General features: G+C 45.7%; 1 protein-coding gene across 8 annotated transcripts in view; it reads left to right on the top strand.

Moving 5' to 3' along the window:
* magi1b (membrane associated guanylate kinase, WW and PDZ domain containing 1b) overlaps nt 1-21,054 on the top strand; it is a 211,485-nt gene that overhangs the window by 187,332 nt on the left and 3,099 nt on the right. For 4 of the 8 annotated variants that reach the window (XM_071335245.1, XM_071335247.1, XM_071335250.1 and 1 more), the window contains exons 13-22: nt 2,292-2,323; nt 5,063-5,309; nt 7,506-7,597; nt 10,394-10,586; nt 11,561-11,863; nt 13,577-13,780; nt 17,508-17,601; nt 17,706-17,799; nt 18,418-18,561; nt 19,345-19,483. In XM_071335245.1, coding sequence (XP_071191346.1) covers nt 2,292-2,323; nt 5,063-5,309; nt 7,506-7,597; nt 10,394-10,586; nt 11,561-11,863; nt 13,577-13,780; nt 17,508-17,601; nt 17,706-17,799; nt 18,418-18,561; nt 19,345-19,483 — 1,542 coding nt within the window. Of the gene's footprint in view, nt 1-2,291; nt 2,324-5,062; nt 5,310-7,505; nt 7,598-10,393; nt 10,587-11,560; nt 11,864-13,576; nt 13,781-17,507; nt 17,602-17,705; nt 17,800-18,417; nt 18,562-19,344; nt 20,953-21,054 lie in introns of those variants that run through there. The other 4 variants (XM_071335252.1, XM_071335253.1, XM_071335248.1 and 1 more) reach the window with 3 other exon arrangements.

The raw sequence follows: 21,054 nt of genomic DNA on the forward strand, positions 1-21,054 counted from the left end.
GTGACTCGTTTGAGGAGAAGAGAGAGGGAAGGTTAGTACGGGAGAGAAGAGGAGTGAAGAGAAGGGGCTGAGAGAGGATGAGAAGGAAAGTTTGGAGAGGTGATGAGAGCATAGCGTGGGTAGAGTGGGGGAAGGTTGAGGGGAGGTTAGATTGAGAGGAGAGGCTGCTCTGCTGCAGAGTATATGAAGGTTTAATGGCCACCCAGAGTAGCCAGTGTGGAGTCGTGCAACATACTGCAGAGGCAGATTAGACACGTAGTACACAGGATAATCAAGAAGAGACTGACACAAACACACAGAGGCTGGGCTGGTCAAATGGTCTTCAGGGTGAGTGGAGTAGGGCGTGGCTGTGGTATGCCAAGAGAATAACAATTGCTGAAAGAAGAGGAGACCGCTATAGTGGAAGGGAGCAGGTAGGGGAGAAGAGGGGAGCGCTATAGTGGAAGGGAGCAGGTAGGGGAGAAGAGGGGAGCGCTATAGTGGTAGGGGAGAAGAGGAGAGCGCTATAGTGGAAGGGAGCAGGTAGGGGAGAAGAGGGGAGCGCTATAGTGGAAGGGAGCAGGTAGGGGAGAAGAGGAGAGCGCTATAGTGGAAGGGAGCAGGTAGGGGAGAAGAGGGGAGCGCTATAGTGGAAGGGAGCAGGTAGGGGAGAAGAGGAGAGCGCTATAGTGGAAGGGAGCAGGTAGGGGAGAAGAGGAGAGCGCTATAGTGGAAGGGAGCAGGTAGGGGAGAAGAGGGGAGCGCTATAGTGGAAGGGAGCAGGTAGGGGAGAAGAGGAGAGCGCTATAGTGGAAGGGAGCAGGTAGGGGAGAAGAGGAGAGCGCTATAGTGGAAGGGAGCATGTAGGGGAAAAGAGGAGAGAGGGATTAGGGGAGTGAAGAGATTTGTTGAGATGAGCAGTGATGGAGAGGGGAACAGTGATGGAGAGGGGAACATTCTCTAAGGTAGCTGGACTGTGGACCACATTACAGTGGCTGTTGAATACAGATGTTGAGGGGATAAGAGCCATAAAGAACTGCCTAATCCACCTCAATCCCCCAGATTTCCCTAAAGGATTTACACACAAACTGGCCCTGTTTTGTCAGGTTCAGAGATAGACACTTCACCCCATCCAATCCTGTCTGCATGTACACATGCTCTTACACACTGAATACAATACATGTATGTTTTACTCGTTCTCTTCTTTATGCTGCTGAATACCATTATACACACACACACACACACACACACACACACAGATCTAGGCTATGTTTTCATTTTAGTCTCCCATTACTCTCTGTTTGTGTTCATGTTGGAGGCTCTAATGATATTCCTGCCAGTGTGGGACTCTATTAATGTATGAACATATTATTTATGCTAATGCAGGCCCTGCCTGTCAGAGCCTGCCTCCGATTGATGAGAGCGGGAAGGAAAGAGCGGAGTGAGCGTGCGCGCGTGTGTGTGTGTGTGTGTGTGTGTGTGTGTGTGTGTGTGTGTGTGTGTGTGTGTGTGTGTGTGCGCATGTCTGTGTGCACGTATGTTTACTAGCGTGTGGGTTGAGGGGAGAGAAGGGAAGGGATGGTGAGTGGGAAAAGCGAGATGGAGAGACGAGGGGGAGGGTGAAAAAGAGGAGAGGCAGAAAAAAGCAAGCGCTAGAGATCGAGACGGGAGAAGAGCGGTGTGACTCCCTCTAGATGCTGGAGCCTTCCACAGCCGAGTGGCGTGCTGAACGGACGCAGAAAGATGGTCTCAGTAAGAGGGGAACTGACGGTTGCCTATCATTTAATGTTCAGTATCTTGGAGTCCTCCTCCATGGGAACGATAGCGGAGTTAGCTCAGAGCTGCCCCTCTCTCGCTCTTTCTACCACTCTGTCTGTCTCTCTCTCACACACACATATACACACACACTCTTTCTTTCTCTCTGACAGTGGGTTAGGCAGGGTTTAGCGAGCGGAGCGCTTGGTTGGCACCTCTTCCGCTGCAGCAGTCAGCCGCCGTGCTAATGCAGATAGATCGCGCTGCCCCCTTTAACGCGGTGCGCGGGAGGGTGGATGTGAGGGAGCAAGGGAACGAGCGAGAGAAAGAGAGGGAGAAGATAACTCAAGCAGAGACAAGCAGGCTAGCGCTGCTCCACCGCTGGAGTCCCTGTTTGGAGTCCCTGTTTGGAGTCCCCCGTCTACTTCACACTGGGGTGTTGTTCTTATTCTTTTACCTGTGGGGAAGGTGAAATATTATTGTATGTCGTTTACACGTTTTTTTCTTTCTCTTTCTTTCTTTTTTCTCTCCGTCGTGATCTGGATATTGCTTCCCAGTGGTGGCTCCTGCAAAGAAGAGCCCAAAGCTGGTGAGTACCAAAAATATCTGTACCTCCCCCATCCACATCTCCCGTCCATTCTCCTCCATCCACCCCTCTCTCCACTCCTGTGTGGAGTGCTAATGTTGGTTGGTGTGTAGAGCATCCCAGAGCAGTGCTGGATTTTCTCTATCAGGACTCGCGCTGTGTTTTGGTCCTGATGAGAGCTTTAAAGACCTGTGCGCTGGGTCGGAATAATGTTGTGTTGGGTGAAACTGTTTTTTTTGCTGGATGACAATGCTGCACTGGTTGATTATGTTGACCCATTGGTAGGCAGAGCAGGCCTGCTCATGGATATTTTTTTCATTATCTATGCCATGTTCTCATGTTCTCCTGGCTTAATGAATTCTAGGTAAACAGATCAGTAAATTAGGCCAGCCTTGGAAAAAGCATTCCAAGCTTGTGGTCCAAGTGTAGGGTTGATTTCTGAGAATGGTCCAGCTCTTCTTAGCTTCTATTTCTGGCCCCAATGTAGAGAGTATGGAGAAGTCGTGATTGCTAGAGACTGGACCACTGTCAGTCTGTGTTACCCTCTCCCTGTAGCCTATCTCTTGGGGGAGATGCTGCCTGTGTGCTCTCTCTGTGTTGTATGAGGGAAGAATGGGGGTGGATTTGTGCTTCTGTGTTTTCCCCTCCTAGATGTATTCTCCCTTCCGTGTCGTTCCACCTCAAAAAGCACAAGAAAAGGATTTCCACACCAACCAGCTCAGATTGTTCTGTAGTTATTAACAGATGCTATTAGCATTACTGAATTATTTTGCTGAAATATAATTAGATCTCTGAGAAATTAGGTTAATTGATTGCACTCAAATTGGCAATTTTAATTTATAGGATTCAGTTAATATTCAATAAATATCATACCCAACATCTGATGTTGACCAAACTTCTTCCTACCAATGAGAAAGACATGAAAAATTACATTTAAAAAAATCAAAAGCCACCTACAGACCCCCCATGCCAATCCCGCCCCGACAATCAGAATACAGTATCAGTTCTCAATGTTTGGATTATTGCTTCTTCATACTATGTAACGTATTCCGTGTGAATCTTTGTGTTTTTTGCCCTGTACAGAAAAATGTGTAATTGTAGTCGCTTGCATTGTTTACCATAAAGTAGCATGTTTTGACCACTAGAGGCCCCTGTTCCTACTTTACCGCCTCACTATTTTCTCAGTTTTGCTCGTCTCTTGTGTTTATTAAATAGATCACAACATTTCCTTTGGTAACTTTGGGTAGAAAACCTATAGATTTGGCTGATGATGAAAATACATTGTGTGGTCACCTTCACAATTTAAATCCTCCATAAAAGCAATTCAGTCTACGTAAGAACAAACTGAATTTGTTCTTACGCTTAATCTCTGTCCAAGAAACATGGTTACAACATTTTAGCCACTAGCCCATTTCTGCATCAACGTTTTGGGCTTGTAGGAAAAGTCTTCATATGAGAATTGCACCATATGGTTAGCCCTCTCAGAGAGCTGCCACTTATTGGACTTTGCAAGGAGAGTTGGGTTGAAGCATTGGGTTGCTAAGAGAAGGACAAACTGAATTGGCTTTTTTATTTACCTTTATTTCGACAGGGAAGTCATATTGAGACTGAAGACTCTTTTACAAATGAGCCCTGCACAATTTAAAACAAGGGCATCAATAGGCAAGCACAGACATGGAGGACTGGCTTGAAATTTTCTACCCAACATTGCACAGGAAATGATCTATTTAGTAAACATTAAACAGCCCAGCAAAATGGATAAAAGAGTGTTGCGTCATAGCAAGAACAGTGGCATCTAGTGGTCAAATATGTTACTTCCACACTTCTTTATGGTAAATAATGCAAGCAACGTCAATGACAATTTCTCAGAACAGGGGGGAAACATCAGCAGATTCACATAGTATGAAGAAGCAGTGATCCAAACCACACCTTCGTACTACTGTTAAACATGGAGAACTGATGCCTTATACTGGTTGTTGTGGTGGGATTGGCGTGGGGGGTCCGTGGCTTTCAACCATTTCATTTATTCTTCATGTCTTACTTATTGGTAGGACGTCTGGTCCAAATCGGTTGTTGGGTACTTTATTTATTGAATATTATCTGAATCCTATCCATTTTAAAGGCCAATTTGGGTGCAATCAATTAGCTTAATTCTCCAAAATCAAATTACATTTCAACAAAATAATGTTTCAGGAATGCTAATCTTATCTGATTCTAACTACAGGAACAAATTCAGAACAATCTGAAATGGTGGGTGTCATGGCTTGTTGAAATTATATTAAATTACGCTTCAGTTTAACACCCTTCTCACTGTTACTGTATGTCTCTGAATGTCTCCTCATGCATTGGGGGATAGGGTCTGCCATTAATGTATTCAGCTCTGTGTTGAACAAAAGGAATAGACTATATACTCTAGTCAGCCGAGCTCTGTTTTTTTCTGATAGGAATTTTGACTGAATTCTTCACTTTCCCAAAAATAAATCTCATGAACAAATCTGCTTGATTATGCCTTGGGTATTGTGAGAGAATGGGTTTCTGGTTGACATCACTGGCCTTGATTAAAACGTATTTATTTTTGACTGACTTCTGTAATATGTATTTATTTATCTTTACCACTCTCTCCTACTCCTTCTATCCCTCTCCTTCTTACTCTCTCTCTTTCTGACCACCCTTCTTCTCCCCCTCCACCTTTCTCTCCCTGTCTTACTCCTTCTATTCCCTCTCTCTCTCTCCCTCATACAGCAGTTAGCGAGGAAGGACAGTCAGAACAGTTCTGTGCACAGTGTTTCCAGCCACCGGAGTACCCACACTGACTCCCCTGTGCACCCGTCCCTGGCCACCCCATTCAGCGAGAGCGCCGCCCCCCCACCCCCCTCCCAGCCCCTGCCCGGCCTGCCTCCCCAGGACCCTCAGGCAGACGGGACCATCCAGAGGAAACCGGACCCCTTCAAGATCTGGGCCCAGTCCAGGAGCATGTATGAAAGTAGGCGTAAGTATTTATTTTTGGTGTTGGCTCTGGTGCTCCGTCTGTCCTATCGGGTTGGTATTGCAGTCCGGGGCTGGTGACACAAGACATATTGTCTAATAGTATCCTGTCGTCTTTTGTATATTGACTTAGAGTGGGTGTTAACTTGGTGGGTTAGGGGTGTGGACTGTTTGAAGAGCATTGTGGCAGTTGGAGGAAGAGTGATAACAGCAGCCTCTAAGGAGAGTTGGTGATGCTAACCACACTCCTGATCTATTGACCCTTGACCATGTGTGTTATTATCAGTAAGTAGTGTGCTCTCTGGAACGGACTGTGCCATGTTTACCTCTACGCTACTCTCTTTAGAACACAGCTCCAGACAAATATGGATATAATTTGCGGTGGTGGTGCCTCCAATATTTCTCTGGTAGTCTGGTGAGTTTAGCGGGTGCTAGCCTCCCCAATTAACAGGAATATCTCTCAACCGCTGTCAGTCGCCCTCTGAGTATTGGAGGGTCCAGAGGGTTTAACGTCTAATAACTTTTCTGGTGCTCCTGCTTTCATCAAGGTTTCATTATTTGGAGGCCCTAAAGGGAGAGGAACTGGGTACGGTACTGCCAGAGTTGGTTATCTCCTCAGGTGAGAGAGGATAGGGGGGAAGAGGAGAGGAATTCTAAAGAAACAAGGAAGAAGAATAGGGGATTGTTTAGTCAACTCAGCCTTATTCAGCACTTGTACATCCCTGTTCTGAGGAAATAGGACTTCATTACCGTTGTGATGCCACGTTTACCTAATAGATTCTGAAATCAGAGAGCTGAGGCTGTAAACGCACCATTTGATGGCCACCCTTTTCCAAACCTGAGCAATGCAGGTTGGATGAGCTTCGAAGTCTGCCCATGCTTGATGTTTGCTCAGATGCCATTTTGGTGGTGCTAGCTGGATAGTGGATGCTAGCCACTCTTTCTTCCCATCTCCTATTCCTGATCTGAAGTTAATCTGCTTGTTCTCCAGAGTCAGCCTGAGCTGGGCAGATTGAATAATCTTTGTTTGGTATGGATCTGTTCCAAGCCAGTGGTTTAGAAGTTGAGCTGCTGTATTGATCTCATAAGCTGCCAAGTGCCTAGCTGGGGCCCTTGTGAACGGGAAGATTGAGACGGTTAGCCTGTGACATGCCCATCTCGGCCATACCCTGGGTCCCAGTGTAGTAGAAAGAGGGCTAGCTCAACACTGTGAGCTCTTCTGTTGACTCTGGAACAGATTGCAGCCAAGCTGGCCTCTTGCCCTTCTCCCTCCCTCCTGCTGGCTCTTAGTGGCTTTAGCTGTGGAGGTCTGTATAGTTACATGGTGTATCCCATGGGGGGGCTGAGCGCATGGACACACACACAGACACAGACAGCTTCAGGCTGTTGCTTGGACCCCTGTTTCTTTGTGGTCTGCCCACCTCCAGTGCTATGTGAACCATGAGCTGTCAGTCGCTGCAGTGCACCACTATGTAGCAACTTAGTGCCTCTCTGACAGCTAGCTCCAGTACTGCCACCCTCTTCCTCTTCCCTCCTGCTCAGATCTCCTCGGCTAGGGGCTTCCTGACTGAGCCTGAGGAGCAGCACTGCTGAGGCATCTCTCAATAATACAGCATCACGCTGGCATACTGGTGACCTGGCTGAGTACTAGGGAGAGACTCCCAGTCCCTGTCACCTACCTACCCAGGTTGATGGGACAAAGTGAAGAAGGATTTTGTCTTGAAAGACATCCAAAAGGATAGTATTCAAAGAATCCTAAATATGGAAGTTTGATAAAGTAGGTACTTAGGGGAATTTCACAGCCCTCTTGTCTCTTGCTTTGAATGGTGATTTGAAGGTATTTTGGGAATAGATAATTTTCTTTTGATGGGAAGTTGTTAGATATTTACACATTCCTCAGGGTAAGCTATAGAGGAAAAGGCAGAATGAGGCAGTGGTGTGGTGTAGAGGCTGCCGTAACAGTGCAGTAGAGTAGAGAGGCTGAGTGAGGCATGGACCACTGGCCTGATTCAGAAGGAACTGCAGGTGTGCTTTGTGCTCATTAAAGCCATGAATGACATAATCAGCTCCCACCCTCCATCTCCTCCAGTCCTCTGCCTCTGTTCTCCTCTGAAAGGAAAAGGGGAGAGGAGGGGTTACACAGTGTGGGTTCTGATGTGATGATCCAGGATGTAGTTATCAATTCGTTTTCTGGTTGCAGTGCCTGATTTCCAGGAGCAGGACATCTTCCTGTGGAGAAAGGACACGGGCTACGGGTTCCGGATCCTGGGAGGGAACGAGCCAGGAGAGCCAGTGAGTTAGAGGATTCAACCACACACTAACATCACTGCTCTGCATACAGTGCAGTCTGAAACTATTCAGACTCCTTGACTTTTTTCACATTTTGTTACGTTACAGCCTTATTCTAAAATTGATTAAATCGTTTTTTCCCCCTCATCAGTCTACATAAAATACCCCATAATGACAAAGCAAAAACAGGTTTTCATAAATTTTAGCAAATTTATTTTAAAAAATGTAAACGTAAATATCACATTTATATGAGTATTCAGACTCTTTACTCAGTTCTTAGGTATGACACTACAAGTTTGGCACATCTGTATTTGGGGAGATTCTCCCATTCTTCTCTGCAGATCCTCTCAAGCTCTGTCAGGTTGAATGGGGAGCGTCACTGCACAGCTATTTTCAGGTATCTCCAGAGATGTTCAATCGGGTTCAAGTCCGGGCTCTGGCTGGGCCACTCGAGGACATTCAGAGACTTGTACCGAAGCCACTCCTGCATTGTTTTGGTTGTGTGCTTAGGGTAATTGTCCTGTTGGAAGGTGAACCTTCGCCCCAGTCTGAGGTCCTGAGCACTCTGGAGCAGGTTTTCATCAAGGATCTCTCTGTACTTTGCTCCGTTCATCTTTCCCTTGATCCTGACTAGACTCCCAGTCCATGACGCTGAAAAACATAATGCTGCCACCACCATGCTTCACCGTAGGGATGGTGCCAGGTTTCCTCCAGAAGTGACGCTTGGCATTCAGGCCAAAGAGCAACCTTGGTTTCATCAGACCAGAGAATCTTGTTTCTCATGGTCTGAGAGTCTTTAGGTGCCTTTTGGCAAACTCCAAGCGGGCTGTCATGTGCCTTTTTACTGGGGCGTGGCTTCCGTCTGGCCACTCTACCATAAAGGCCTGATTGGTGGAGTGCTGCAGAGATGGTTGTCCTTCTGGAAGGTTCTACTATCTCCACAGAGGAACTCTGAAGTTCTTTCAGAGTGACCATCGGGTTCTTGGTCAACTCCCTGACCAAGGCCCTTCTCCCCCGATTGCTCAGTTTGGTCGGGCGGACAGCTCTAGGAAGAGTCTTGGTGGTTCCAATCGTCTTTCATTTAAGAAGGATGGAGGCCACTGTGTTCTTGGGGACCTTCAATGCTGTATAAAAATTTTAGTACCCTTCCCCAGATCTGTGCCTCGGAGCTCTACAGACAATTCCTTTGACCTCATGGCTTGGTTTTTGCTCTGACATGCACTGTCAACTGTGGGACCTTATATATTTTTTTATTTTTTTTTTACCGTTATTTTACCAGGTAAGTTGACTGAGAACACGTTCTCATTTGCAGCAACGACCTGGGGAATAGTTACAGGGGAGAGGAGGGGGATGAATGAGCCAATTGTAAACTGGGGATTTTTAGGTGACCGTGATGGTAGAGGGCCAGATTGGGAATTTAGCCAGGACACCGGGGTTAACACCCCTACTCTTACGATAAGTGCCATGGGATCTTTAATGACCTCAGAGAGTCAGGACACCCGTTTATCGTCCCATCCGAAAGACGGCACCCTACACAGAGCAGTGTCCCCAATCACTGCCCTGGGGCATTGGGATCTTTGTTTAGACCAGAGGAAAGAGTGCCTCCTACTGGCCCTCCAACACCACTTCCAGCAGCACCTGGTCTCCCATCCAGGGACTGACCAGGACCAACCCTGCTTAGCTTCAGAAGCAAGCCAGCAGTGGTATGCAGGGTGGTATGCTGCTGGCAAATATAGACAGGTGTGTGCTTTTCCAAATCATGTCCAATCAATTGAATTTACCACAGATGGACTCCAAGTTGTAGAAACATCTCAAGGATGATCAATGGAAACAGAATTCACCTGAGCTCAATTTCGAGTCTCATAGCAAAGGGGCTGAATACTTATGTAAAGTTTATTTTCTTTAATATATATATAATTTTGCAAACATTTCTAAAAACCTGTTTTCGCCTTTTCATCATGGAGTATTGTGAGTAGATTGAGGGGGGGGAATAATTGAATCCATTTTAGAATAAGGCTGTAACGTAACAAAATGTGGACAAAGGGAAGGGGTCTGAATACTTTCCGAATGCACTGTATATCTATAATCTCTCAATAGGTATTTTAAATTCAGTTGAAAAATAATACACCTTTCAACAGATTCTAAGTATCTAGTTATTAGTCTTGGCTTGGACATTTATTATGATACTTCTCAGTTTATTATTACAAATATTTAGTATAGATTTTTATATATTTTTAGCATCTTTGTGTGCCATATTTGACTGTTTAATTGATGGTTGTAAACTCCTCTGTTGGAGCCAGATGAATCAACTACAGCAGCAGTGTTGGTCTGCGTGTGGTGGTAGTTGAGGTCTCAGCTCGGTTCTGTTGCTCCACTTGCTCTTTCATCTCCTTGCTGCAGCCTCAATCAGAGAGAAGAATATCTATCCCGACACTTTTTTTCTCTTTTAAAGAGGCCAAGTTGTTTGTTCTTGTGAGCTGGTCTGTACAGCTTTTGAAGAAGGAAAATAATGACACACAAGAGATTTAGACCAGGCTGTGCAGCCAAGCGGAGAAAGAGGAGAGGAGACGTACTAGCCAGCTTTCTAGCTGGACCCGCGCGTTAGTGCTGTACTAAAATGATCTTACCTAAGAGGTAGAATATTCTTCAACAAACTTTAATATCTCATGTTGATGTCACGGCGTGCTGTTGATTGATCAACAACCTGTTCTGTCATCCCCCTCTTCTGTCCTCTCCTTTTCTTTCATTATCTCCCCTCCTCCCGCCGCTTCTTCTCCTCCATTCCTCCCCTCTCCCCAGATCTACATAGGGCACATAGTGAAGTACGGGGCGGCGGATGAGGACGGGCGCCTGCGTTCGGGGGATGAGCTCATCTGTGTGGACGGCACGGCGGTGGTGGGGAAGTCTCACCAGCTGGTGGTACAGCTGATGCAGCAGGCCGCCAAGCAGGGCCACGTCAACCTCACTGTGCGACGGAAGACCGGCTACGGCGGTAAGGGAACACAGCAGCTAGTTAAACACGGACATGAAGTTTTACTTAGACACTCTTACCCAGTGAACGCATTCAAATAACAGCTACATGATATGAGCATCAGAAGGGATTTGTGTGACCTTGTCTTTCAACAGCAAGAGATGGAGAGAAATCTGTGGTAGCATTGTTGGCTTTAATCAGACAATGTAATTTGATAGGTTGTCTGCCAGTAATTTTACCAGTAATTCTGTCTTCTCTGCACAATGCTTAATGATCATGGTAGAATCTTATGTAGAACAGAATTTGATAATCTGTCTCAGAATGTTCCTAATTCACGTATAGCACAAACAGCAGATGAGCAGCAGTCTGTGCAGTAGTACAATCAACAACAGTCTATGCAGAAACATCAGAGCAATCCACTGCTCCAGGCTCCATTTGTTTTTCATCAGAGCAGCGAAGGGCCCGAGGACAGGGCTGCTATTTGAAGGGTCGCCCCGCTGCTCTTCAAAAGTCCATGGGTGTGTGGGGAAACATTTATCAGAGGCCCTCAACGTGCCCAGCCTGACTCTGACCTTCAGCAGGATAAATAAAGTTCCTTAAACGTGATGAAGAGGGTCCCAACCTTCTTCCGCTCCCGCCACGCGCCAGCCTGCCTGCCAGCCACTGATGAGAGCGCCCAGACCGGGGGCATGATGGTTGTCACAGGGATGATGCCCAGTATGAAGCACTGCCTCAATGCCAGGAAACCTTCCGTTGTGATGCAATCAGGAAACTTTAGATGTTTTTGGGAGGAATAGATGAAAGTGTGGCTGTTAGAGCAGCATGCTCCCTGTAGACCTGCTTCCTGCTACCAGTGTGATCATTACGCCAGGCTGAGTGGGTAGAGAGGAGCACCGGAGTCAATGTTGATTAGCTAAATATTTTATTTTGTGTTTCTTTTAGAGTTATGAGCTGTGTGCTATTGCTGTAAAGTAGCTGTGTCAATTCCTCCTCAGGGTCTAAAGGGGAGGGCGAGGTGCCCCCGTCCCCAGCCTCGTCCCACCACAGCAGCACACAGGCCCCCTCCCTGACCGAGGAGAAGCGGACCCCCCAGGGCAGCCAGAACTCCCTCAACACTGTCAGCTCCGGCAGTGGCTCCACCAGCGGCATCGGCAGCGGGGGCGGTGGGGGCTCGGGTAGCACCGTGGTCAACACTGCCCTGCAGCCCTACGACGTGGAGATCCGCCGCGGGGAGAACGAGGGCTTCGGATTTGTGATTGTTTCCTCTGTGTCCCGACCCGAGTCTGGCACCACCTTTGGTAACACCCGTCTTCTCTAACTTTCTGAACTTAAATATAGGTACAGTAGCACATATGCATGTACTGTGCACACACAAGGTTCCTCTCAATATACAGTAGAACATATCCTTTTTGTAACTAATCACTCTTTGACTACTGGTTACTGTCCCCCTACTTCTATGCAAATGAGTTTCTTAATAGCCCATATTTCTGGTGAGTAGCTTCCATCCTCATTCTTCCATCTTCTAGCGAGTGGTGTTCCTCTTCTATTTTCTTTCATTTTGTCAAGCAGAGACACTGAAACCCAGCCCAAAGAACTGTAATATTTATACTATCTTTCATAATTGATCACAAGTAAGAGCATGTTGCATAATATCCTGTATAATTCAGATGCTCTTACTTAAATGGCTCCGATGAGCTGATTGCAGCAGTTATAATGATGAGTTAATAAGGGGAAGAGTGTTGTGATATTGTAAGTGGGATCATTTGTAGATGGATAGACCCTCTCCCACAGTCCTCCCGCTCTGCTTGTCCCTCAGCATGCCCCATTGTCTGCTCTGGTGTCTTTCGCTGTGCGGTGTATTCTGCCTGTAACTGCTACAGAGAGATCTCGCTGCCCGCTCTGTACCTACCTGACCAGTCCTCAGCGTGTCTCTCTGGGTTGGATGTGCTGAAACACTGCTTAACTTAACTCGCTGGGCGTCAAACGATCAGGCAAAGCACATCTTGTACTGAAGTGGAAGGCGTTGGCAAGTTTGTACCATTTTGTTTATCTTCCAGGCTTCATATCAAAGAGGAGCACATTGGTTATTGATCAATAGTGTAGAGAAATGACATTTGATCTGTATGGATCCCAATTACTCTGACACAGATATATCTATCCATCCTCTCTTAGCTCGTTAAACAAACACATCCTTCTGCTGTGAAACCAACAAAGCTTCTAGTTGGTACAGAACTCAATGAGTTGAGCTCCACAGATTTGTTCTTGACTGGAGTTACTGACAGCAGAGGGAGGAAACAGACTGATTAATCTTTATAGTTCCATGAATGAAGAACAGGAATAGAGATGGAGAGGGAATGATATGTGCTATATTTCTCTGTAATGAATGAGAGGCATTCTCTAGTAGGGTAGAAGCCTTTGTGCCGCCTGAGGATTGTGGGTAGGAGAGGACCTGAGGGTACTTAGCGAAGAAGTTGTCTGTGTTGTCTGTACGTGTGTAATCTAGGCTGCAGCTGCAGGTGTCTGTCTTATCAGAGCTGAAGGTTGACATAGTTTCCTGATTACTAGGTTTCAGCTATACAAGGGATGTCAGGGGAGATTCACTTAGGCAAATAGAAAAACGTGTCCTTTGGAGCAGCGCTAGTACATACTGTTGACAGAGAGAGATGGTCAGTGACACCTTGAGTATTTAGTATGGAGTCCTAATTAATTTGAATGCAGTACATATAGACTATGTAAAGGCATTTTTCCTTCAACATTCCCTCTCACTTGATCAATGCTTTCCATTTCTCACGGGCAGATTTCCAGGCACAGTCTGTTGGCACTTGGCTTGGTGGCTTTGGTGAATTAACCCTTAACCTTCTGTCTTCCTTTCTCTCTCTTCTCCTCCTCTTCCTCCTCTGTCCCTTTTTCTTCTTCTTCTCTCTCTCTCTCTCTCTCTCTCTTTTCAAACAATACCCCCACCACCAACAATGTCACATCACACACACTATGAATCACACAAACGCAAAAAGCTGGAAATGCATGTGTGGCCATGCCCCACAAAATAGGTCGTATTATTGAGGGGAGCCCTGCGGACCGCTGTGGGAAGCTGAAGGTGGGAGACCGTATCCTGGCCGTCAATGGCTGCTCCATCACCAACAAGTCCCACTCGGATATCGTCAACCTGATCAAGGAGGCCGGGAACACGGTCACGCTAAGGATCATTCCCGGAGACGGTAAGACAGAACCCTGTTTCTGGAGAGCCTGTATGTTTTCTTTTCAACCCTAATCTTGAACAACTAGTTGTACTAATTAGCTGGTTGGTTATAATTGGGGTTGGGGCGACAATCTACAGGAGGGTTACGGTAGCTCTCCAGGAACAGGGTTGGGCAGATCTAGACCTAGACTGTAGAATTCAGCAGCTGGGATCAACCTGTGTCATAGGAATATTTGTGCATTGCATCAGTTATGTAAACGTTTATTGTATTGGAATGTACAGTATACACCTTTTGCTAAAAGAAAGCCTATCTCAGTACATCACCGTCACAGCGTTTTTTACATTTCCAGTGTTCTAGTTAGTCTGATCACCCCCGCAATGTTGACAGAGCTGCTTCTCTTGGATGGGAGGGAACTTTCTAGTGCAGTCGTGCATTTCACATTCTCCTGAAGCATTCTAGAGTAATTCAGCTGTCAGAGGCTGTAACGGTGTGTGCGTTTGCGTGTGCGTCTTTCTTGGGGCTAAGAGCTCTTGTTACACTGCACTGACAGATCACCCTGGCATGCTGTTTGATTAAGTGAGAGAGATGCAGGGAGAACGCCAGTGTAAACACTAGTCTTTGTCAACCTGCATGTTGGCGAAATTGTCCATGTTGCTGCTGTTTGGTCTGTTTTTACGGATGAAAGCCTTTTTCTGAAGAGAGATGATTATACTGAGCCACAATTGTTTTGAGAGAGAGAAAGACTGGGAAGGGGGTGGGGAGGGAGGAAGGAAGGGAAAGCGCAATGGAAAGAGGAAAGTGGGAGAGAAGGAGTACGGGATGAGAGATGCAGAGATTGAGGGAGGAAAAGAGAGGGAGGGAGTGTGTGAGGATGGAACCTCGGCTGCAGACAGTTGACACCAGGGGTTGGACCCGAAATTATTTACCAATCGTTTCGTTCTGTACCGAACCACACATTTTGTTGTTCTGTTCCACTGTTCAGACAAAATAAAGTTCTGAACCAGTTCGACCCCAAAAAAGTACTGGTTTACATCGTTCCTTTTTTAACCTGTGAAGTCAAGTTTTTTACACTGAGCTCATTTAATTACTTCCCCAATCAGTGTGGATATATCAGGTAAGCTAGTTGTTTACATGAGTAATGGACAGACAAGTGTTGCCTATGGCACAAGATGTGACTGAAATTTTACGGGTGGGGAGAGAGCGAGAGAGGGTTGAGGAGCAGGCTTGAATCGGTGGGCATCTTGTTATGACATGCATTATCTGAATTCGATCCACAGAATTATACCTAGTAGGAGCGGCTTTTATGAAGCTTGAGCTAGTAAGTGAACAGGCTTGTGTGTGCAGAGCAGCATCAGAATTAAAAACACGTCTTACCTTTTTTGTAGTTAATAAATCCAATGTTAAACTTGATAACTAGGCCTATGTTATCCTAAACGAGCATTGAAAAAGTAATTCCATTCTTCTGTAGCTAATAAAAAATTGTTCCCTATCCGTTAAATCAAATCAAGTTTATTTTATATAGCCCTTCGTACATCAGCTAATATCTCGAAGTGCTGTACAGAAACCCAGCCTAAAACCCCAAACAGCAAGCAATGCAGGTGTAGAAGCACGGTGGCTAGGAAAAACTCCCTAGAAAGGCCAAAACTTAGGAAGAAACCTAGAGAGGAACCAGGCTATGAGGGGTGGCCAGTCCTCTTCTGGCTGTGCCGGATGGAGATTATAACAGAACATGGCCAAGATGTTCAAATGTTCATAAATGACCAGCATGGTCAAATAATAATCAGGAATAAATGTCAGTTGGCTTTTCATAGCCGATCATTAAGAGTATCTCTACCGCTCCTGCGGTCGCTAGAGAGTTGAAAACAGCAGGTCTGGGACAGGTAGCACGTCCGGTGGACAGCAGCAAGGCCAGGTGGACTGGGGACAGCAAGGAGTCATCATGCCCGGTAGTCCTGACGCATGGTCCTAGTGCTCAGGTCCTCCGAGAGAGAGAAAGAAAGAGAGAAGGAGAGAATTAGAGAGAGCATACTTAAATTCACACAGGACACCGGATAAGACAGGAGAAGTACTCCAGATATAACCAACTGACCCTAACCCCCCGACACATAAACTACTGCAGCATAAATACTTGAGGCTGAGACAGGAGGGGTCAGGAGACACTGTGGCCCCATCCGATGATACCCCCGGACAGGGCCAAACAGGAAGGTTAACACTTCTAACATCAGAACAGTAGCTTCAGAGAGGGGAAGGGCAGGTAGCCTACACATGTGCATACACACTGGCTAAGATTTTCAGCTTGCAGGCTCTTGAATATGTTTCTGAGTGGCAGGAGTGAAGGAGTTGCATAGGTGCATTGTTGTATTTTTTTGTGGGACTAGAAAAAATGACAGGAACGTAAAATAACATTACTAACCGGTTTCCATGCTTTTAAAATAACGGTTCTGTTCCAGAACAGTGTGGATCACTTTCATTCCCAGTTCTGTTTCTGTTCCTTGAACCAGTTCCAACCCCTGGTTGACACTGGCGTAGAGTGGAGGGAGAATGTATATTTTAAGACATTGGGATTCATGGACAGAGACGGCACTCATCAAACACCGGGTCTCCCCAGCAATGTGACTACCCAGCTGGCTGGAATTAAACCCACTTGGCCCGACCTCAGCTCAGCCTCCACCTTGATCGTGGGCGGAATGGAGAGTTAAGCCAATGGGATCCAAGAGGACTAGTGTGGGAGTGATGGATTTATGAAACTGGAGTTGAGCACAGCCGGTGGGGCTGGGATTAGTCTAGGGGTAGTTATTAGAAACAAATGAGGGGGCTGTATGGAATGAGGAGACGGTTGTGCGGTTATTATGCGTTTATTTAAGGGTTACGGTCAAGCATAGGTCATTGATTACACAAATGATGCCATATGATGTGATTAGATGAAAGCCATGAGTATAGCACTTCCTCCGGTCCAGGCTTCCATATATCCCTGTTTGAATAAATTCTATATAAAAAATGTAATGGCCCTGCTACTTTATAGCTATCGGGCGTCCGGCATTGCCATCAGCCAACCGTCAGCCGTTGAGGAAATGCTTCCTTTGAAATCAATGAAAGCTGCTTCACTGCCCGTGTTGCGCTCGGGTTGCGTCACTTCCAATGGCAGCGTCCATGCTCAAGAATCGTCGAGATTCAATTCTTGATGGCTGTCGCCCTCGTTCGTTCTATCTTGTGAATTGAAATAATGAGAAATAAAGTTTTTTATTTTTTTTGCATATGGCCTCGACTATACACCACTGGTTATTTCACTAAGATATATGAAGTCAAGAAGCTACTACTGCTAGCAGGCTAGCTACATTAAATAGCTAGGTTCACAATGTACACAAAAGCAACTTGTGTAATTAGAGGATCATTAAGTACAACGACTAGCAGCAATTTAATGAGTACTTGTGAAAAACTGAACCAAAGCTATTGGACTTACGCATAATGAATAAATATGATACTGTACAGTAGGGGACAACAGAATGAAGACGCTCTCAAAACTACACGCTCTGTGTAGCAGGTAGAACGTCACATTTACACAACGCTGATGGCAAAGCAACACAATGCTTATAGTGGAGCTGAAGCGTTAGAATGGCTTACGAAGGGTAGTGCAGCTGCTCTTGGTTCATTTTTCTCCCTTTGTATTTTGCATGGTTCAGTCTTCAGGCCCATGATTCCCCTGCTCTCTTTCTCTCTCTTTCTCGCTCCTTCTCTCTCTCATCAGAGTCCTCTAATGCATCACTGCTGACCAATGCTGAGAAGATCGCCACTATAACAACTACTCACACAGCCCAACAGCAGGCTACACCTGAGCCCAGGTGAGAGGGATTCTGGGATACATGTATGTAGGACCTAATTGCTTAACATGTATGCCTATTAGCAAAGATTTTTAACCAATATTTTGTCATCTTTCTCATTCCAGAAACAACACCAAACCAAAACAGGAGTCCTCTTTTGAGTTCAAATCCCCCCAGGCCCCTCCTCCCCCTGCCCCAACAACACAACCTCCAGCCCAGGTAAGGATCTGTCCAGCGTTGCCAAGGCCCGCCTGTCCCCAACTGGCAGCCTGCAGGCCGAATTTGTATTATTATTTTTTTTTATTCGACATACGACTGTAAAAACACCAGGAAATCATGATTTGAACTTTCTTGCGGTCAATTTTCAGTCTACAAATTATTCGTAATTATGTTCCAGCCCCCCGACCATCCTCTCAAGTACAAAATCGGCCCGTGGCTGAATCTAGTTGACAATCCCTGCCCTACAGCAATGTGTTCCCTCTAAGTGTTTGTCACACTAGGGAGATGCTTTATTCTGATATCATATTGATTAGTTCCTGAACAGAGCAGGGAGGGAGGGTGTTGAGTCTGTGTCCTTGGCAGTGCCCTTGTAGTGTCTGTGGCTCTGTGTGCCCTCTCTGCCTGCCTCAAACCGCCCCATAGTCCAATCCATCTATTATTCATTTCACCCACCACCACTCTCGAACTCCGATCAAATAGGTGTGACTTTCCTTCAGGTGGCATTCGTCCCCACACTGAAATACGAGCCATCCACAGACAGACGCACCCTGGCAAGTCTAGCCACCGCTGAATCACCAGTCTGACATTGCCGTGTGTATGTGTGTGTTTTTTCCTCAGGATGCTGGCTTCTACTCGGTGGACCTGGAGAGGGAGAACAAAGGTTTTGGGTTCAGCCTGAGAGGAGGTCATGAGTACAACATGGACCTGTATGTGCTGAGATTAGCTGAGGACGGAGCAGCTGTACGCAATGGCAAGATGAAGGTATGTATGACCCCCATAGAAATCTAAAGTTGATGCATCATATTAATTCCACTCATGTAATGCTGAACACCTAATACAAAATCAAAAGACACGTTTACCATTCCCCTGTGTCCTACATAGTCAATTAATGGGTTAATTGATTTTCCTTTATTATTTGTGAGTATGTGATGTATGTAAATAACATTGAATGTTAGCGAGGGCAACTGTCAGGGAGGTGTGTGTGTCACTGTTCTGAGCAGGGCTTGTTAGATGAGGTATTAATAGGCCCAGGTTCTGTGAGGCGGAGAGAGGTGTCAGTAGGAGACCCATTTCTGTACAAGTGGAATTCCCCCGACGGAGAGAACACTGACAGATAACTTGAGGCGCAGAGGGAAGAAAAGAGAATTAGAACAGCATTCTCCCTCTTTCTGTCTCTGCCTGCATGAGGCAAACCTACAGTTCTTTGACACAATTTATTTTCCTTTTGTACCATTGTGGATTTATAGAAAGTATGCCTTCACAGCAGTCAGAGTAGTTGTTCTTTATGTTTTAACTATAATCTAACCTTTCTCCCTCTGGCACTTCTTATGTTCCCCACTGTCGCCTTTTTCATACTTTTTGTTCCCTCCTGCCTTTTTCCTCCCCTGTTCACCCCCTCTGTCCTTCTCTCCTCCTCCTCTTGTCCCTTTCCTCCCTACCCTCACCCCTCTGTCCTTAACACTCTGTCCCCATCTTTGTCTCACCCCACTACCTTCCACTCTTCTCCTCTCCCTCCTCCGTCTCCCTCTCTCCTCTCTCCTTCAGGTGGGAGATGAGATCCTGGAGATAAACGGTGAGAGCACCAAGGGCATGAAGCACGCCCGCGCCATCGAACTGATTAAAAACGGCGGCCGCCGCGCCCGCCTAGTCCTCAAACGGGGCGACGGCTCGGTGCCTGAATATGGTGGGTCAATCTACGAAAACATTCCATTTTCCCCCGTCTTCACCCCCTGAGCGCGCACACACACTCCCCGTGGGGGAGGGGCGGGTTGGGTATACGAGAGGACGCCTGTCTCCTCTCCTGTCCTGCTATGTCCTGTGCTATACTTTGGGCCTTCCACTGACTTCCACTGTCCACTGGGTGTGTCTGGTTTTGCTCCCTTCGGGTCTGGGTCAACCGCTGTCACCTTTTAACCTTCTGCTGTGTGTCACTGAGCGGGGCGCGGCTTGGGGAGCAGGGCTTTCTGGGATGCCCCAAGGATGATAGTGGTCTATGTAACCCCTTGGAAAAAGAGGGTCACATGGAAAGAAAGAAAAACAATGAAAGAACTGTGAGGAGAGAAAAAAAATCTAAAAAGATGAGTGTTTCTAAATGTGGATATACAGTATGTTTATTGAGTCCTTGCTGAAGTATATTTTTTGTGTAAAAAAAAAGAAAAAGAACTTGATCTATTGCATCCCGTGTTAAACTGGGAAATGCTCTCTGGTTGGATTGCATCGCCAAGCTTTAAGATGGCTTAATGAACATATATATGGTATTTATTGAAGGTGAATGTAAGCTACTGAGTTTAGAACTTCAGTCTAGACGGTCTTGAAATGAGAGCATTCTAATACTTTCTACCATTTCATCGGGAAATTCACAATACTTTGTTTGACATATTCACAAATCCATGGATTTATTCTCACCTACTGTGTAACTGTCATTGGAAAACTGTGATTCTGGAGACTCCGCTCATTCCTGACAATTCAACTCAATTCAGCTCCACCTCTACAGACATTTTTGTAACTAAAAAAAGAAACATTTTTACAAGTATTTTTGTTCATGTACAGAGCCATGAATCAACCCATATATTCATCTCGAAAGTATATTGCTGCATGAAGTTGTTGAAGTTGAAATCCAAATGTTTATTTAATTTTTTGTCAATTTTCCATAATATTTATGGTATATTTCATTTTAATTGTATTGATCTGTGAATTGATAGTCACAATTCATCTTATTGCATTTTTGATTTTGGAAAATATTGTCCTTTTATTCATGTATTTAGTTGCGCCGAGAATATGCTATGTCTTTCCTGCACCAATAAGACATCTCTGTGAGGTTGTATATTATACTTATTTTTTTGTACTTTTAGTTTCCACTCTTTGACATTTATTTTATGTTGGCAATGTAAATGGCTTCATACTGTGTTGTGTGTGCATCTCGCTGTCACTATGGGGTTGGTGTCGTGTGTGTGTGTGTGTGTGTGTGTGTGTGTGTGTGTGTGTGTGTGTGTGTGTGTGTGTGTGTGTGTGTGTGTGTGTGTGTGTGCTCGTGCTCGGTTCCAGGACTTTTCACTCAAGGATGGGGTTATTTCCTGGACTGTTTCTTTCTCTGAGTGATTAAATGTTCAAATAAACACCTTTTCCATTGAAAATTAAACACAGACAATAATTCTTATTTCTCCTGCCTATTGTTTTAGTAATCTAAACCCTTTGCCTCTTTCTCTTTTTCTCTTTTTTATCTACCTTTCCTTTTGTTTCGCTGGGCTCTTTCTT

The sequence above is a fragment of the Salvelinus alpinus genome, chromosome 12, assembly GCF_045679555.1.
Source record: "Salvelinus alpinus chromosome 12, SLU_Salpinus.1, whole genome shotgun sequence".
In the NCBI taxonomy this organism is placed as follows: domain Eukaryota; kingdom Metazoa; phylum Chordata; class Actinopteri; order Salmoniformes; family Salmonidae; genus Salvelinus; species Salvelinus alpinus.